The sequence below is a fragment of the Helianthus annuus genome, chromosome 9 (assembly GCF_002127325.2).
Source record: "Helianthus annuus cultivar XRQ/B chromosome 9, HanXRQr2.0-SUNRISE, whole genome shotgun sequence".
Taxonomy (NCBI): domain Eukaryota; kingdom Viridiplantae; phylum Streptophyta; class Magnoliopsida; order Asterales; family Asteraceae; genus Helianthus; species Helianthus annuus.
In genome coordinates this window covers 54,536,320-54,554,118 of record NC_035441.2, presented here as the reverse complement: position 1 = coordinate 54,554,118, position 17,799 = coordinate 54,536,320, and the positions used below count along the sequence as shown (strand labels likewise).

Below are 17,799 nucleotides of genomic sequence, written 5' to 3'. Positions count from 1 at the left end.
ATTTGTTGGTTGAAATATTTCAACATTATCATTTGTCCCTTTTTTTTATAGTAAGTCATAGTATGATTTTAAAATTGTGCTATATGTTCAAAAACCATGTTTAATTATACCAAAACTTTAAAATTCATTTATAGATAACTTATTGTATAATTTTAAATACGATGTTACTTATAAAATTATAGAGTTAATTACATAGTTAGTCCATGTGGTTTGTACAAAGTAACATACTTAGATACTAATAGTTTAAAATCACATTATAGGGTATTAACTTTTCATTTTGTAACGTTTGGAGGTATTAACGTTATTTGTAAGTTAAAATCACATTCTATTAGTACCTAAGTATGTTATTTTGTGAAAACCACAGGGACTAACTATGTTAATACCCTAGAAGTTAATACCTCCAAACGTTACAAAATGAAAACTTAATATACTAGAAGATGATTTTAAACTATTAGTACATAAGTATGTTATTTTGTGCAAACCACAGGGACTAACTATGTAATTAACTCTAAAATTATAATATAACCTAGTATAGATTATAAATATAGATAATCTTTCTCGTTTTTTTTTTTTTAATTTTATCTAATAGTAGTTTGTTAAAACATTTTTAGTGGTTTTGTTTCTGCTTTACATGTTACGCCACAACTTGATATTCCATCCTAGGCCAAAATCTTTCTGACACATGTTTTTTAAACAGAATGTGATATTTTAAGAAGAATGTGATTTTTCTTTTTTAACTCATAAATCAAGTAGCAGCTTTTGATTTCTACGAAACTTGTCAACAACAAGTGGGACGATTTCACCATTATGGAAGACTCATAAAAGTTATAATTTCCACACTACAAAACAGGATGATAATATTATAAAAAAATGGACTGGACTAAATGCATCAAACAAACTGATCCCTTATCTCTTCCCGCCTCCTTCTCTATATATCTCGCTTCTCATATAACATCAAAGATCTACAAACTTATTCATCTAGGTCTCATTTATTCAAATGGGGGAGTCATCAAATGCTCTTCTGAGTGCTTCAGCGCAAATACAAGACTTTGAGTGCTTTCACGCATCGTATATTAATGTATCCAACATTGTTTCTGTAAAACTTTCAGGCAGCAGAAACTACCTTCTTTGGAAGGCACAAATGTGTTGCCTCATGGAGAGTAACAATATGCGTGGCATCGTGGATGCCACATTTGTTGGGTCAAGTGTTTCTGGCTGGGAGAACATGAAACAATACGACAGTCTTGTCAAAGGTTGGATTTTTGGTTCTGTTACTGAACATGTACTCGCAGATGTCTTCGATCTGGATACAGCCAGAGATGTTTGGGATAAACTAAAGTCCATCTGTGATCCTGGTGAGCCTACTTGGTGTTTACCAGAAGGTACGTCTTTTTATTCCAACAAAAACTTCAAGACATATCATCAATCACCACATAACATCTTCATTTTCTTAATCCAGTAATTTTGGTGTTTATATTTTTGTTCTGCTTTGAACCTATTCGATCTATTCCCTAGAGTGAACAGGGAAGAATGATGGTTTGTATAGGTTTTTAGCAGTCTTGTAACAAACATCACCAGTTTCCCTTGTGGGTTAATTACATATATATATACTAGGTTATCACCCGCGAACTTCGCGGGTCGGAAAATTTAATATACATTATCACAAAGTGTACAAATAATATAAATACAAACAAAGTGACATATTTATTACAGAAATTACTTATTGACAAAGTGAAAATACAGTTAAAATGCATAGAAATATAAAAAATTCTATTTTTTTTTTTACTTTTATCAAGGATTAAGGTGTCCCGCGACAAACAACATTTACTGTTTCTATAAGCCATCTAGAACTTCTGGCTACGGCCATCACTAAAGATATGCAAAATAAAGGACAAACCTTAAATAACATCACAAAGTAACTAATCTCCCAATGAAAGATATGTTCGTAATCCAATCTAAACCTTAAACCGAAACAATATAAAAGTTTAAAGATACTAACAACATTTAGTTAGTTGACTACACAACTCCCTACACCACATAAGTCATCATTACCCCTTATAATTAAAAAAATAACATTTCTATATGTAAATATTATCCTAATGAAAGATATGTTCGTAATCCAATTAACTTGTAAGTACATATGTTCATCAATTTTATCATTTGCATACCGAACCATTCATCAAGGTGAAAAAACATTAACTATGCAAATTAAGAGAAAACAGTAGATATCACATCATATGTTCATCAATATTATCATTCGATAAGCATACAAACTTGAGTTTCCCTGCTTCCTCCTGCACATAAGAATAACTTGTTTCACTAAATCTACAATTACAAAAAATAAAAAAAATAAAGTTACTAATAATACACCATCAAATCAGGTGGCGTTGATTTGACAACAATACAGTACCGATACCGTACCATACTGAAGCATACTGGTTGTACAACACTACTTCCTACTGCAAATGGGCAAAGCAAAACATTTGAAACCTCGAATCTTCGCCAGTTGTCCCATTCTACCTCAATACGCTTCGCTCGATTTTTTACCCACATGAATGACATTGTTTTGATCTCGCTTAGCAGCTGCTCAAGAATAACTCTTCTGCCTGAAAAAATAAGTCCGTTTCGCCCTTCCATACGACCAGCAGGTGGTGAGAATTACCGCTTGCAGTAGGTCTTTAAAAGTGAAAGGAAAGATTGGCGGAATTTCACACCATTAGCTTACTTTACTTCATAAGTTTGCAGCTATGAAACATGAGGAGAACAGGTGTGACGTCTCTGTATATTCTCCACACAAACGGCACTTTATCGAATCCCATACAATGTTCCTTCAATGTAGGCCCTCTAAAGTTGAGAGTCGGTCTTGCTCTGCTCAAACAGAGAACATCAACCTTCTTCGGAACCCACGTAGACCACTCGAATGGGTAATAAGGAGCCGCAAATGCAGAAAGGAGTTTTCGACACATTGCAACCAAAAAAGATCCCTAAAAACCAACTTACCTTGGTTATCTGCAACAATGCCACCAGAAGAATCTATAACAAATACGTACAAACAAAAAATGAAGGTAATGGTTTTGATAGGAACTTAGGAAGCATTTGTATCATAATACATAGAGAAGAATTTATCCATATCAGATCATTTATATTCACCAACAGAATCTCGAACCATTTGAAATAATCGGATACAACAACATTCCTACTCTCTCAGATTGTCAGATCGTTACCTGAATTTAAGAAAATTAAACGATTTTCATTAGAATATAGCTAATCAAATCTTTCTAGTTTTGCTGATTAACCAATATGCTTCAATAAAACCAGACAGTTGACAAAATTTAGTTATCAATAAAGGAAAGTCATTAACTTGTATGCAAGGGAAATGAACATAACTTAGTGTGCAATGAAGTCCTATCCAGCATAAATCCGAACACCGTGATACCCGCTCAATTGTTCTCCAAATACGTTACTGCGACAAATTTAAACATAAAATAAAAAAAGTAGCGTAAAAAATATCGTGTTAGGGGCAATTACATTTATTTCCCTATTAACTCTACTAGTTACATATATGCCAAACCCAAAAATTAAATTACATAAGTCCCTTTCCTTAAAACCATATAATATCAAATTTACCAATTTGAACTTATTTTATTAAAAACAAATAATAATATGTCTATTTACCTCTTTTTATTAAAACTTAAAAATAACAAATTTACCAAACTATAACCAGTTCTTTTTTTGTTCCAGCTGCAACCGAACACAAAAAAAATATGTCCTTTTAAATCCAATCAATTCCAAATAACTTCGGTTTGGATAACGCCTCCAAAGGTCTTGAATGTATATACAATAGAACTACCTTGGTGTTACTTATTCCATAGAATTAATGCAAATAGAACTAACATAAAGTTGCAAAAAATACGCTTATATACTTAAAAGAATTATAAAAACAAAAATACCCCAAACTTCCCATCGTTCCTTTCTTGACTTAATGGTTCTCTTATGTTGTATGATTCCATATTAGCTTGGAAATGCTTGACATCCACAAAAATTTGACAAAAGTACCATAACATGTAGATCTTGAGACGACATGTAGCTTCTATAAATTGTTCAAGTGGTAGAGGGTTCTGAATAGCTATCAAAGCTTGAATGGCCCACATGTCCGACCAAGGGTAGTGATGACTGTAAAAATAAAGTATCTGATTAAGTCAGCACCCACCATCCATATAATCAAATCGACATAATCTTGTTATATTACTTAGAGTATTTAGATACTTAGGTGTGATTACATACAGTTTAATGTGATACATCTTAAAACCTTCAAGACTTCAGTTGGAACAAATTGTACCTAGTTTCAGAATGGTCAACAGATGGTCTCGATAACCCAATATGACAGTATTTATATTATTTGCATCAAAGCTTTCAAAACTTAAGTTTGAACAATTGGAGTATTGTTTTGTAGATGATTTGGAATTTTACTAAAGAAGGGGCATCATCTTCAAGTTGTACCATGGGACGACTGAAGTTTGTTTTACATGAATATGAGCCAAATGGATAATAATACAGAAAGGCTACAAGCAATGAACATCCCTATTTGAAAACTTTTTTATAATCAGGATAGCAGTTTCGATCAGGAACTTTGCTTGTGTAATCTTAATTTTCAAGTATCCCTACATAAACGTTGCAAGTAATTTTATTCTAAAAAATATTTTGACCCGTCTTGCCACATGTAACCTTAATCAATAACTCACTTGAAACCAATGGCTGGAATCAAACCAAAATTCCCAACTGTAATATAGAAAGTTAAAAAAATATGAATAAAATCGATATGCCATTACCTCTTTCTCAGTGTGAGCTTCCCTTACAAAATTGGAATGACATTCAATAGCCAGTGAAAACAAACCAGACCTTGATCTGCTCGAGTTCTCTGCAATGGCTCCACCCTTGGCCTTTTGCGACCGAATATTAGCGGATCGTACTGGAAAAGAAAGCATCCGCAGCTGGATCTGGCGGTGTCGCTTTGCATTTCAGTTGTAAGTAATTCAATAAGTTCCTGAATTGAAGCAACCATGATTTGCTATTTCCCTTACAAAGAATTATAGGTACCTGAAAATACATTGCAATTGCACACACCCATGTCAGATTATTATATATATAGCACGGGTTTCAAGAAATTAGATCGTTCGTTAAATTACCAACTTACTGTTACCCGTAGAATCTTGATAAAAGCATTCAGGGATTCATGAAAGAAAAAAGAATTTAAAGAGGTTAGCAATTTGTGCAATGTACTAATAAATGAGTCGATTTCGGTCGTGTTATTATTTATAATAAAAAATAGTTAAAAAAGGAACAGTGCAAAGGGATTGAAAGTCGCTCAAAGTTTATATTTAATGCATACAACCCCTTAAATTATTTTATTAAAAGATTATTTGTTATTATAATAAGTCGTAATCATGATTAACGAAAAATTTATTCCGAATAGTGTAAGTGCCTAATACCTGTCGAGTAGCCTCTGATGAAATCTGGTGAAAGCAAGCTACAACTACAAAAAAAATACAGAGTTAGACACATCTAATGTTAAATAAATCATATATAACTAAAAAAAAGCATTGGGATAGTGACTCACAGTGACGAATCCATGTGCTGACTTGGATATGCCACACAAATGGTACCTCAACTGAACTCTTTGCAAACTCAACACCCAAAACATTAACATTTTTTGCACGGTCCCATCGGGCTCGGGCTTCGGGTGGAGTAGAATCAGTCCGGCCACTAAAATCGAAGGCAAAAATGATGATAGAAGCTTCTGAGTCTCAGTAATAAAGTTGATGTGCTCCTTCGTTGTATCAACCCAAGAACTATAAAATTTTATAATGTTCTTATGCATAGGCGTTTTAAGCAAATGAACTTCCGAGTATAGACGCTCTAGCTCCTCCGGATGCCTCAAGAAATCCGAAACCTTTATTTGATTCCAAGCTACTTCAATCCCTTCCAATTCATCAAATGCTTTGTATCTAAATTCCCAATAATCAAGGAACATAAAACTTACATTCTAAGCTTTAATTACATAAAAATTGTATACGAAATTAATTTATAAACCTATTGACAACATAAAATATCTAATATAAAACAATAATGCAATATAAGGATGCACTTTTTTAAAAGCACATTTCCCCAAGACTTCTTTATACTGCAAATTATACAACTTAATATCAAAATCTAACAGATAATGCTCAAATCTGTATCCAAATTAATAAAGTTAAACGCACTAACCCAACCGTAACGACCGGACGGATCGATCTCAACGAACTCAGTATCGGAATCGTCAGGTTCATGATCTGTAATCGACGATTCCGATGGCATTTCTGTGTGTATTTTATCTTCGTAAAACCCTAACTCTTCACGCACAATATAAACAAATCAAGTTCTTAATTCAACAAATATTAACAAACTTACAGAATCAGTTGTGATTTCTGGCAGTTAAAATGTTTAACAGTTGGCTGAATCATGCCCTTCAGGTTCTGATTTTTGAGATACTTGTGTGAATGAATTTGAAGAATTTGAATATGATGAGCATTTAGGGTTCTATGATGATCAGAAGAATGAAGACGGCGATGAAGGGATTTGGTTAGGGTTTAGAGAATAAAGAGAGAGTGGCCCCAATAATGGAGTTATGTTCTTTTTATATGATCTGAAATCACAGGTATGGTATGACCCATTTTATTTCGGATCCCGCGTCCAATAAAGGTTATGTCTATGTAAAATGGATTCCCTCCTAAAATCACACTCTACTCCACCATAGAATGCCACATCATCAAAATGGCTACACCATTCAAGGACACATAGCCCAAATCATCTCATTTATTAATATATATATAGATATATATATCTATCTTCGGATTTTACCAATGTTTTAAATCTTGACCGGTAAGCGAACCGGCTGCCCTAATGGTTCACTGGTCAGACTGGTAGGCCGTTTTAGTAACTGGATAGTATTATAAATAGTAACTAAAGCAGTGGCACATCCAGATCCATGATTTTTTTCCTATGGATAGTTAGAGTTCTCGCAACCAAACGTTTTAGATTTCCCAGCCAGGTCTAGTCGGGTCGAGGAACATAATATAATGCGATATCATAATGAACATACATCATTATTAGAGAAGACAAAGTAAATTACGTGATCATAAAAAACACACATTATATGATTATTTTAAAATGCAAACCACCTCTAATTTGGTTTCCTGTTGATTAATTTGCATGTCATCACTTCCAGCACCTAGGGCCGTTCAAACCGCTCGCCGCTCATTCGGAAATTGCTCGGAAAATGTTTGTTTGATTTGATGCTCGGTTGTAAACGAGCCGCTCTACTCGGTTCGGTTTGTAAACGAGCCAAGCATGAGCAAAGGTCCGTTCGGCTCGGTTCAGCTTGAATTATTATTTTTAATTAGTATATATAACATACATATATAAACATGTATATACACATATACATACACAAATATAACAGTATACATATATACACACACATACATATATGCTTAAATATAAATTAAATTTATAGTTTATATATACGACTCTATTAGATTTTGTCCACTATATACAAATTTACAACTAAATCTATAGATACTAGCCCAATCACGCCAATAAATAAATTAATCTCAAATCTAAAAGTTAAACCCAAAACCGATAACCGACAGTCTGCTCATCGCCTCAATGTTTCATGACCTTACCCTAAGTCAATTGTCTCCTGCTCTTGACGTTATTGTTCGTGCAATGTGCACTATGATCATCTTCTCTTCGGCCACAACAATGTTACTCATAAGAAAAATACCATGCCATGAAATGTGCCAGTTCGGCTGAGCTCATGAACAACTCTACCTGCATCTAACATGTGTAGCACATCATTAATATCTATAGCAACTTAAGCATACCAATTTAGCAAAAATATCGTCAAATCTTACCTTTAATTTGCACCCCAACACTTCTAGAGGCATCTTTTTCTGCATCTTTTTCTCCATCAAAAGAAACTCAAGCTTGGACTCATTTTGTTATATGTTATCTTTATCAGGTTGGTTCCTTTCCGCTCCCACCATTATTTCTACTGCATTCTGAACCAAACAAAGTGAAAAAGCTACTCATACAAGTAATTATCCACTCAACACCACTCATATTAGTACACAAAAAATTTGATCATAGGATTAGCGAAGGATCATTAATGTGAGGATCATTATTTGAAGAAGTTGTGATATGTCTATTACTAACATCAAAATAATAGACTAGTTTGAAAAAATCTACTTAAACAAAGACAGGTCACCTTTGGGCAGAATTGTAATCATTTAAGCATTTATGCAAAGTAATTGTGACAAATCAGCTTTGGCGAGAAATGGGACAATTACCTTAGTTATGCACTTGTTAAGTATGCTAGAAATGAATGAATTAAATCAGGTTTGGTCAGAAATAAGAAATTCATGTTTGTAAGGCATAATTAACATAGCTTCTCATTATACTTGAACAATAAGATAGATGTATCAAATAACCTTTGGGCAGAAGTGATACATCAGAACCTCATCCAAGTTAAGCTATTTTGGGTTTTCTAAAATTAGTTATCTGATTCTAATTAAGTAAGTGTTTACAAAACCATTTAGTTCACAATAACAACTAATAAAGTAATGAGATTTCGAGAATAGTGAGCTATCGAGAACATGTAAGTTTTCCAGAAAACTTGAGTTTTGTCGAGAAAAAATAGTTTTCGAGAAACAATTTAATTTCGAGAATCTTCTGTAATCTCGAAATCTCTAATGGTCTCGAAAAGTTTATGATTTCAAGTTTACATGAGATTTCGATATGAGTTTTCGAGTTCCTGGTGAATCTCGAAATCTATGTTGATCTTGAAAAGTTATGATTTCGATTTATGAGATTTCGACATGTTATGAAATTTCGAGTTGTCTTGTTGTTCTCGAATTTTAATGAGATTTCGAGTCCCTTGATGATTTCGAGATCTTATAAGATTTCGAGTTCTAAGTGGGTTTTCGAGATCTCTAGTGATTTCGAGTAGGCTTATGTTCTCACACCCTCAATTTCCACATGTGGAGTAATACCGCAAGGCGTGCGACTGACCAGGATCAAGCCACCAATCATATTGAACAATATAACAATAAGACAATTTTCATCACACCCAATACGATTAGTGACTATTAATGTCTAAGTCCAAAGTTTAAGTTCAAAACAACGTTTAAAAATAACAGCGGAAACAAAAGTGTAACAGTTTAAAAACATCAGTTTCAAAGTTCATAATTATTAAAGAAACCCAACACGGGTTAGGGCGACCACTACACTCTCCGCTGCAAGCTCCTGCTATCACTGAATACCTACAAAGCATGCAGTAGGGTATCAACATAAAGTTGGCAAGTTCACAAGTTTTCTAGTTTTAGTTCCAAAAACGTCAATTGATCGATTGTGTATTTATAATCATGTTATGGGGAGCTACCCCATCTGCAAGCTTACTAAACTGTATGATACCGAATATTGGTGACTGTCAAGTTGTTGTGCCTCAAGTCAATGTCTATCATCATTGGCCAAGTAGCAAGGCATAATAGTTCATGCCCGATCCCCCTGGTCACGGTGTGAGGTTTGTCAAACCTAATAGCATTATCAACTAATATCTCGTTCGCCCCCGGCGACAAATCGGTATTGTAAGTGGGGACTTAATGATAGAGTTTCGTTTAGTTTGCTAAGTCATGATTTATAAATAGTATTCAACCGTATCCCCCCCCCCCCCGGGAATAGCATTTAAAAGTATCCTTTTCAAGGATAGTAGTTTATCCGTGTCCCCCCAAGACGCATGCTTTTAGTGAATGAGAACTCACATTGGTTTACTCGGCATGTTATTTAGTTGTTTTAACAGTTGCTCAACCATGTCCTATTACGGTTACCAATACTAGTCAGGTTTTTATTATGCAAGTAGTTCACGTATTTGTACACATAACTAACAAATAGCACACAAGGTATCATACACATAAAACAAGTCCAACAGATGCTCAATGATACAAATATTACATTAGTGTGCGGCCCAACGTACATGCAGCCCAAGAGGATTCAGTGTGCGGTCCAGTTTTGCATAAAGTCCATTATTCAAATGTGCAGCCCAATGAATTATTGGCCCAAAGACAGTGTGCGGCCCACCAGGAAACAGCCCACATAGAGTGTGCGGTCCACACTCTAGTGTACGACAAGCTCTAGGTGTGTGGTCATGCAGTTATTAGTTACACCATGTGTTTTACGTGCTGTACAAGACTGTGCGACACACCTGGCACACACGAGTGTGCGGTGTGTTGTGCAAGTTTATATGATACGCCCTTCAAGCTGTACTCTCTTATGAGTGTGCGGTATCTTATTTAAAACATATTATTTCACAGGTTTTAGGATCAAAATAGATAAGACAAAATATTATTCCATGTTCCTATCGTTCAAGCATCATCAATATTCGTGGTTCTAGAATTATCATTCCGACTTTTATCATTATGTATACAAATCCTCAGTTGATGTATTAATTAACCTTCAAACATATTAAGGCACAACTTTGTACAACGTCATTAGGCACTCTAATACAAATTATCATTTGTAATACCTTAGACATTATTATCATCGTAAACAATCAAACATAGATCTGGACTCATCCCTATAGATTCTATCAAGAAAACACTAGGATATCCTTATATACATTTTGATTGAGCACATTATTATTTCAAGCATCTAATCAAGCGTCAACGCAACACCCCCGTTCATCTAAATTAGATTTCAAACAAGAACCACCATTAATATTCGAAAAATCTAAACCTTGGTATCATAACAAAGCCCTAATCTTTATAAGCAACATTTATCCACTAACATAAAATGATTCTTGTCAAAGCATTGCACAAAAAGAAATCATCAAACATGTACAATCCTTAAATCATACGAATTATAAATCAAGTTTGAACCTTTATCATGCATATTTATCACATAATAGTGATCTACTAACCTGATTTGTGTGGGATGTAAGAGGGTGTAGAAAGATCAAGAAGAAGGTTTCCAACAATGACAAATGTTGATAATCTTCACGATGTGAAGGCTGCCGTCAAGATCCAAGCAAAAGGAGAAGATTTGATGTGTTTTTCTTTAGGGTTTTTTAGAGGGAGAAAGTAGGTAAGAGAGAGAGAGAATGTTTTTGGGGATTGTTGCCAAATGATTGTTGCTATCACTCTCAAATGTTGGCTGACACTGTCCTTATATACTCACACAAAGAGATGTCACAACTCACTGTTATGGACGGGTATTGGGCCTGACCCAACTCACTGTGCGGTGGCCCAAGGCAGAACAAGGAGTGTGCGTTCCAGGAAGGGTGTACGAGACAAGAAGGTGTGCGGCTACACGCCTGGTCGCACATGTTGGTTTAAACTGTGCAGTTGGGCTTATTTTATTAATCACTTTATCTTAACGTTATTCATAACCACTCATATACATTTATATTTAAATAATAGTTATCATATAACTCCCGTTCATTACGTCCAAATAATCAACTTCACATAATTACATTCACATAATTATAACATAAATTAATAGTCTTCTGCGTATGAGATTACATCAGAGATGTACCCATCGTTTTGTTAATCACTTTCTTGAGATTCATCATCATCATCATCATCATATTTTGCATTGGCGTATAACGCCATCATCTCGTCTCTTCTTTGCTGCAGCCTATACTTAAATATCATTACAATCCTGGATCTTGCATCGTTTGAAGGTGCTAAATCACAGAGTTGTTCAAGACGATGTAGCCTCTCTGTCTTCAATATTTCGTCCATCGACAATGAATATTCCACCCCATGTCGATAAGTCACTTTAACCATTTCTGCTTCTTCATGCACCACCCAACTGCTAACTGTTGGTAGAAGAGTATTATCAATATCATCATCATCATCATCATTTTCTGCTTTTTCTCTCCAATCTTCTTATTACCTTTCGGGTTCTTTCACAATCATTGGCCATTGGAACCCCAAGGGCCAGAGTATCCCTCTAAACCCCTTCATCCATACTAAGTATGGCTTTGATTGTCTTGACCTTCACCCTTCTTCTATCAGAGAACTTTTGGATGAAACGTCTCTCCGACTTTTCAAACCTCCATGCAATAACCTTAGCCATTTTTTAAGTTTTATGGCGTTTTGGACAATATGTGGTGTTTTAAATAATATGTGGAGTGTTTAAGTTGTGTTTACATATTCTAATTTTATAATGACTTTTATTCCCGCCATGTAGGATGCATTCTATAAAGTGACAGGTAATTATGACGTTTTGAAAAGATAAATAAATTCAACAGGTAATTTTGGCGTTTTGAAAAGATAAATAAATTCAATTTCCCATGGAGTGGCTTTTAATATAATAAATGTTAGTAATAAAGTTTCTGTCGCTTCAGTTTACTTTTTTGTAGTTACTATTTGTTCAGCTTCATCTGTTTATCGCTTCAGTTTACTGTTTGTAGTTACCTTTTCGAGATTTTTGGCGTTTTGTGTTTTTAATGGGGTTCGTATAAAGATGGCACTTTGTTCTATTCTCTTGCACATTTTTTTATACTTTTTTTTTGAGTTTTTAATAATACTTGTCCAAAGTAATTTTATTATAATTTGGGAGTTTTGGGCGGTTTATGGCATGATGTCTGTGTGGCGTTTTATTATATTTTTTTAGAGTATTAATGTATTTGTTCTTAGCTGAAAATTACATAACAAACAACAGAAAAAGAAAATTAAAAAAATAGAAACAATTTATCTTCCAAATCTTCACTGTCATCAGTCTCTTTCTTCTTTTGAAATTACAAGAACTGTCACAAACGAATGGCGTTTTGGGTTTGGTGTGGTTTTTTGTTGTTCGTGTGTTGAAGTGACTTTGTGGATGTTGGAGACATAGATCGACGTTGTGTGGGTGGATGCTATTTGTCCGTCATCTTCATTATCATCATGGAGTCCAAAATAACATTTACATTGGGATCGGTCTCTTCTCCTCATCCAAACCTTCTTCAAGAACAAAGAAGACAAAATGACATATGGGTGTCATCAGTCTCTTTTCTTGAAAATTGTCCATCTCATGCTGTAAAATCTTACTCCCCTCTCCAAATAAACCATTCAGTGGAACTTCATGCAGAACAATACTGAATATCCAAGAAACGATGTTTGCCATGGTTGATTTTTTTTTAACTTTTTGGCGTTTTACAGTGAGTGGTATTTACGAACCATGGTGTTTCGTTTTTTTTTTTTTTTTGGTGTGATCAATGGAAGGTGCTGAGATGTTTCTCTTTATAGAATGTTTTGGCGCGTAGTTTAGGTGGGGTATTATTATAACAATAAATGCAATTAATAAAGTATCCAGTTTTGCTCAGCTTTATCTGTTAAGTCTGTAACATGTCGCATCTTTCAAGCTTGGCATTTATATTTTATTGCGTTTTATATTTTATGGCGTTTTTGTTGGCCAGAACGTTAACTAAAACAAAGAAAAAACTACGCATTAATAAAATTGGTGTTTTGTATTTACTTGGCGTTTTATATTTTAATGGCGTTTTATGTATGAAAGGATGTTTTACCCTTTTTACCCTTAATGAAGCGCGTTCTAGTAATAAAAATGATGTTATTTACGATAACACCACCACACCAATCTAGTCCATAGATTGTTTTGATCTGACGACCCATAACCGTTCTTACCGTTCTCACACTTTTCACCGTTATCTTTAGATTAAGTCATGTAACTAAATAAATATAAAAAATGGAAGATGCAATTTTCTGTATTTCTAAAGTGGAAAAGTGTAACTTAGGAAAATTCTAGTGTCCGTTTCACATAATAGAATGTAATTTTGATGGTGTTGGAATGTTGAGTTTACTTCTTATTTGTGTTGGTTTCAATAAGAAAATGAATTGGAATTGAACAATAACATAAGGAAGCGAATCTACATTTCAATTTCATCCAAATTTTATTTCATTAAGCAAAACAAACACATCTAAATTACAAATCAAATTTAAACTTCTGCGCAAATTCCTATTCCAATTCAATTACAATCCACAAAATGAAACGTGGAAATGTAATTAACTCATTCAAGGGTTAATAAAAATAAGAATGTTCTGGTTGGTTAATGTAATGGAATCAAATATTCCATTACCTTATTTGTTCTATTCGCTTCAAACATCCATTTATTTACTTTGCTTATTCCATTCCTTCCTTAATTATTGATGTATCAAGCGTGTTCAATTTGGGGTTATATTTCATAACTTATTACAAGTTTATCCAACGTCAGTGCGTAGACAAGAGGGAAGTTTAACTCTGAAGAAAAAGAAAACTGTAAATGATGTTTCAAGTTCGAAAAGTACAGATGCTAAAACACAAACGAAAGACAGAGATGATGTTTCAACATCAAAAGCTTCAGATGCAAGAAAAGAGAAAGAAGATACAGATGATGTTTTAACTTCAAAATGTTCGGATACTGAAACAGAAAAAGAAGACATAGATGATGTTTCAGAAGAAACAAAGAAAAATGAAGTTGGTATCGACATAGATCCAAGTCATCCAACAGAAGCCGAAATAAAAAAGTCGTTACGTAAATTTACAGTAAAGGGGAATTGGTCAAAAGCAGAATCCATACTAAAACTCCACCCGCACCTTGCGACAGAAGCAATCAGCAGTGATGGTAGCACGATGCTTCATATTGCGGTTGGAATAGGTCCCGTAGTGATTTCGTGACAAAGCTTTTATCGTATATGAGTGATGAGCAAGTGCTGAAACAGAGAGCCTCTGATGGAAGCACAGCTCTTCACATTGTTGCAATTATTGGGAACAAACACGCAGCAGATCTCCTTGTTAAAAAGAACAGCAATTTATTAGAAATTGAAGACAGTGATGCTAAAACACCATTGGAAAAAGCTTATGAAAATAAGCATCTTACTACCATTGGATATTTGTTGAAAGCTAGAAAGACTGGTGGAAAACTAAGGTCCCAAACCTCTTTAGTCGGCTCTGTTGACGAAAATGACGAAATTGTGGTGGACCTTCTTGTTAATGTTATTTCTGCAAAAAAATACAGTAAGCTTATAGCTCAAATATTATGGCGCAAACATCTTGCTTTGAATATTCACATTTATTGTTCATACTTTCAGGTTTAGCATCACAATTAGTTGAAAAGCTTCCTAATTCTGCTTCAGAAAGTGACGATGTACTCATGGCTATAGCTAAAAACTTTCCAAGTGGACTAGACTATTGGGAAAAACTTTTATATCCTCATAAGTATCTTATGTATGATATATAAATGGTCGGTTTACTATTTCTCTAAAAGAAGACTATTACAACTACTTATTAAAGTAAAGGGTGATTAATTTATTGTGGATTTTCTTTTTTAGCTCTGGACAATATTTGGTCAGACAATATTTGGTTACTAATGCGAAACGCAGCTTCATTTTTTAAGTTTCTTCTTACCTTTCTTCCAAGTGTCATATCCAGCGGGAGAGAAGAATGTGGTTTGTTGATGTCCGAGACGTTACATGCAGGTAAATACAACCCTATTATTCATTGTATATATGAACTTTATTTTTCTAATAACGTAATTTGTGTTTGTGCAGTATCGTACATCTTTGGATGGGCCCTAGCATTTATAATCCTCCTTGTATATATCGTTTGTTTCTCATTCCTTCTGCTTTATTCCCTCTGGTGGAAGGGCGCAAATTTACTAGCTAGTAAGAGTATGGAGTAAATTCACTCCTTGTCAATTTGGTAAAAGTTACTAAATTGATAATTTTCTGACTTGCAGTTCTACCCATCAGGCGTATAGAAAAGAAAAAGAATGAATGGGATAAAGCAAAAAAGCTTCTACGACAGGTATGTGATGAAATTGACAAGTCGGTCTATCCAGGTACTCGTAGTCGTCACCCCTGTTATACTCGTCCAATTCTTGAAGCTGCATCTCAAAATGCTTATAAAGTTGTTTCTGAGATTTTGAAAAGATCACCTGAAGCAATTCAGAGCAAAGAAAAAAAAGGGTATGACATTATTCAATTAGCAATAATACACCGTTCCGAAAAAATCTACAACCTTATCTATGAAAATGGGGAGCGTAAAAATCTTTATAGAACCTATGAAGATTCTTCTATGAACAATATCTTACATCTGACTGGAAAATTGGCGCCTTCAAGTGTACTTAATCAAAGAAGAGGTGCAGCATTACAACTACAACGAGAGCTTCAATGGCTTCAGGTACATAATAATTAAACTATTAATCATAATTCATAAGTGAATAGCGAAGTTATACACTTGTAGCATAACTAATCAAGTTATACTAATTGTAGGAAGTGAAGAAACTTGTGATTCCTACATATACTACTAAAGAAAATGATTTTAAGGAGACACCAGATATTGTTTTCACAAGGGAACATGAGAAGTTGGTTAAGGAAGCAGAACAATGGATGAAAACCACGGCAGAGTCATTTAGCATTGCAGCTGCACTTATTGCCACAATCGTATTTGCAGCTGCAATTACCGTACCAGGAGGAACAATTCAAGACCGAGGGTACCCCGTGCTTAGAAACAGAGAGGCATTCATTATCTTCGCTATATCAGATGCAATCTCACTATTCGCATCTAGTAACGCATTACTAGTGTTCTTGTCTATACTAACAGCACGTTTTGCCGAGAAAGACTTTCTAGTCAGTTTGCCCAGACAATTACTTATTGGACTTTTCTCCTTATTGCTCTCTACAACAAGCATGATGGTAGCCTTTAGCGCGGCCTTGTTCCTTGTCTTTTGTGATGGAAAACTATGGAGGTTTGCTCTGATATGTGGAATGGCTTTGATTCCGATTGCTTTTTTTGCTGCTCTACAATTACCCCTCATGGTGGATCTTCTCAAGTCAACATATTCACCAATCTTTGGAAAACAAAGGAAAAGCGTTCTCAGACAGTTTAATCAAGATGACATATCATTGCATTTTGGTAAGTGAAAATAGTACACATGTTCAAGTGATGTTATAACTTTTTATTACAGTGTAGAAGGATGATTAAATAAAGATTGTGTAGACACCATAATATTCTTATCTAATAAATATATTTGCAATCCTTATATGTTATACCTTCAACCTCTTTAGTTTTGCATATTAAGTAAAGTACAAAATTCATTTAATGACTTTTTATTTAGTAGTATGTAGTTTAATTATGATTACCCCCTATTTCAAGTTATTTTGAAAAAATATCCCTAAGTAGTATATTTTGAAAAAAAAATCCCTAAGTAGTAGATAGATTCATATATTTTCATGATCCTTAATGAATAAACACTAACATGGCCTTGATCGTGTTCGTTCGGTTCATTTAGAACCCCTACAGTTATATTTATGAAACTTTGTTTTGTTTTGTTTGGAAGCATATGGAGTGTTCAACTAAACTTCCTAATAATGGTGAAGATGTATGTCTAATAACAGTGCTACCAAATAAAATTCTAAAGAAAAGGAATTATCTCTTTAGTTTAGTGATAAAACGTCCTAATAATGGTGAAGATGTGTCCGGTGGGCACGGCCCGTGGTCAGTCTTCTGTTTCTTGTTTTTGCTTCTGGGGATGCTGCCGAGGGGTCGGGGATGTCACGTTTATTCTTTTTCTTTGTATTTATGTTGGTTTTGGCTGTATATTTGTTCCTTTTGCTCGTTTAAGCTCATTTGGTCTTGTAAATTTAAAAGGAAGACAAAAACACATGTTTTCGAACATTAGTACTAAAAAGGGTTAGCTTAACGCCTCATTTGATGTAATTTATATGT

At 34.3% G+C, this 17,799-nt stretch overlaps 1 protein-coding gene and 1 long non-coding RNA gene across 13 annotated transcripts; one reads left to right on the top strand and one right to left on the bottom strand.

Annotated features, from left to right (window-relative positions):
• Positions 1 to 1,291: 1,291 nt before the first annotated feature.
• On the top strand, positions 1,292 to 17,120 carry LOC110877784 (ankyrin repeat-containing protein ITN1-like). 3 transcript variants are annotated; one of them, XM_035977221.1, is made up of 7 exons: positions 6,510 to 6,694; positions 14,306 to 15,087; positions 15,162 to 15,313; positions 15,402 to 15,548; positions 15,621 to 15,734; positions 15,809 to 16,251; positions 16,344 to 17,120. In XM_035977221.1, exons 4-7 carry the CDS (start codon positions 15,440 to 15,442, stop codon positions 16,992 to 16,994), a joined length of 1,317 nt encoding a protein of 438 aa, XP_035833114.1. In that variant the 5' UTR covers positions 6,510 to 6,694; positions 14,306 to 15,087; positions 15,162 to 15,313; positions 15,402 to 15,439; the 3' UTR covers positions 16,995 to 17,120. The 3 variants fall into 3 exon arrangements, with proteins under 3 accessions (XP_035833115.1, XP_035833114.1, XP_035833113.1); XM_035977220.1 differs by having other exon boundaries at positions 6,565 to 6,694; positions 15,162 to 15,548; XM_035977222.1 differs by lacking the exons at positions 6,510 to 6,694; positions 14,306 to 15,087 and adding an exon at positions 1,292 to 1,382 and having other exon boundaries at positions 15,162 to 15,548.
• On the bottom strand, positions 2,228 to 6,583 carry LOC110877785. Of its 10 annotated transcripts, none has more exons than XR_004866253.1 (9): positions 6,448 to 6,583; positions 6,265 to 6,356; positions 5,618 to 6,181; positions 5,195 to 5,533; positions 4,830 to 5,097; positions 4,057 to 4,173; positions 3,388 to 3,463; positions 2,371 to 3,224; positions 2,228 to 2,294 (listed from the first exon to the last, which is right to left on the bottom strand). It is a non-coding gene; the product is annotated as an uncharacterized LOC110877785 (long non-coding RNA). The 10 variants fall into 10 exon arrangements; XR_004866252.1 differs by having other exon boundaries at positions 5,618 to 6,005; XR_004866251.1 differs by having other exon boundaries at positions 5,618 to 6,356.
• Positions 17,121 to 17,799: the final 679 nt, after the last annotated feature.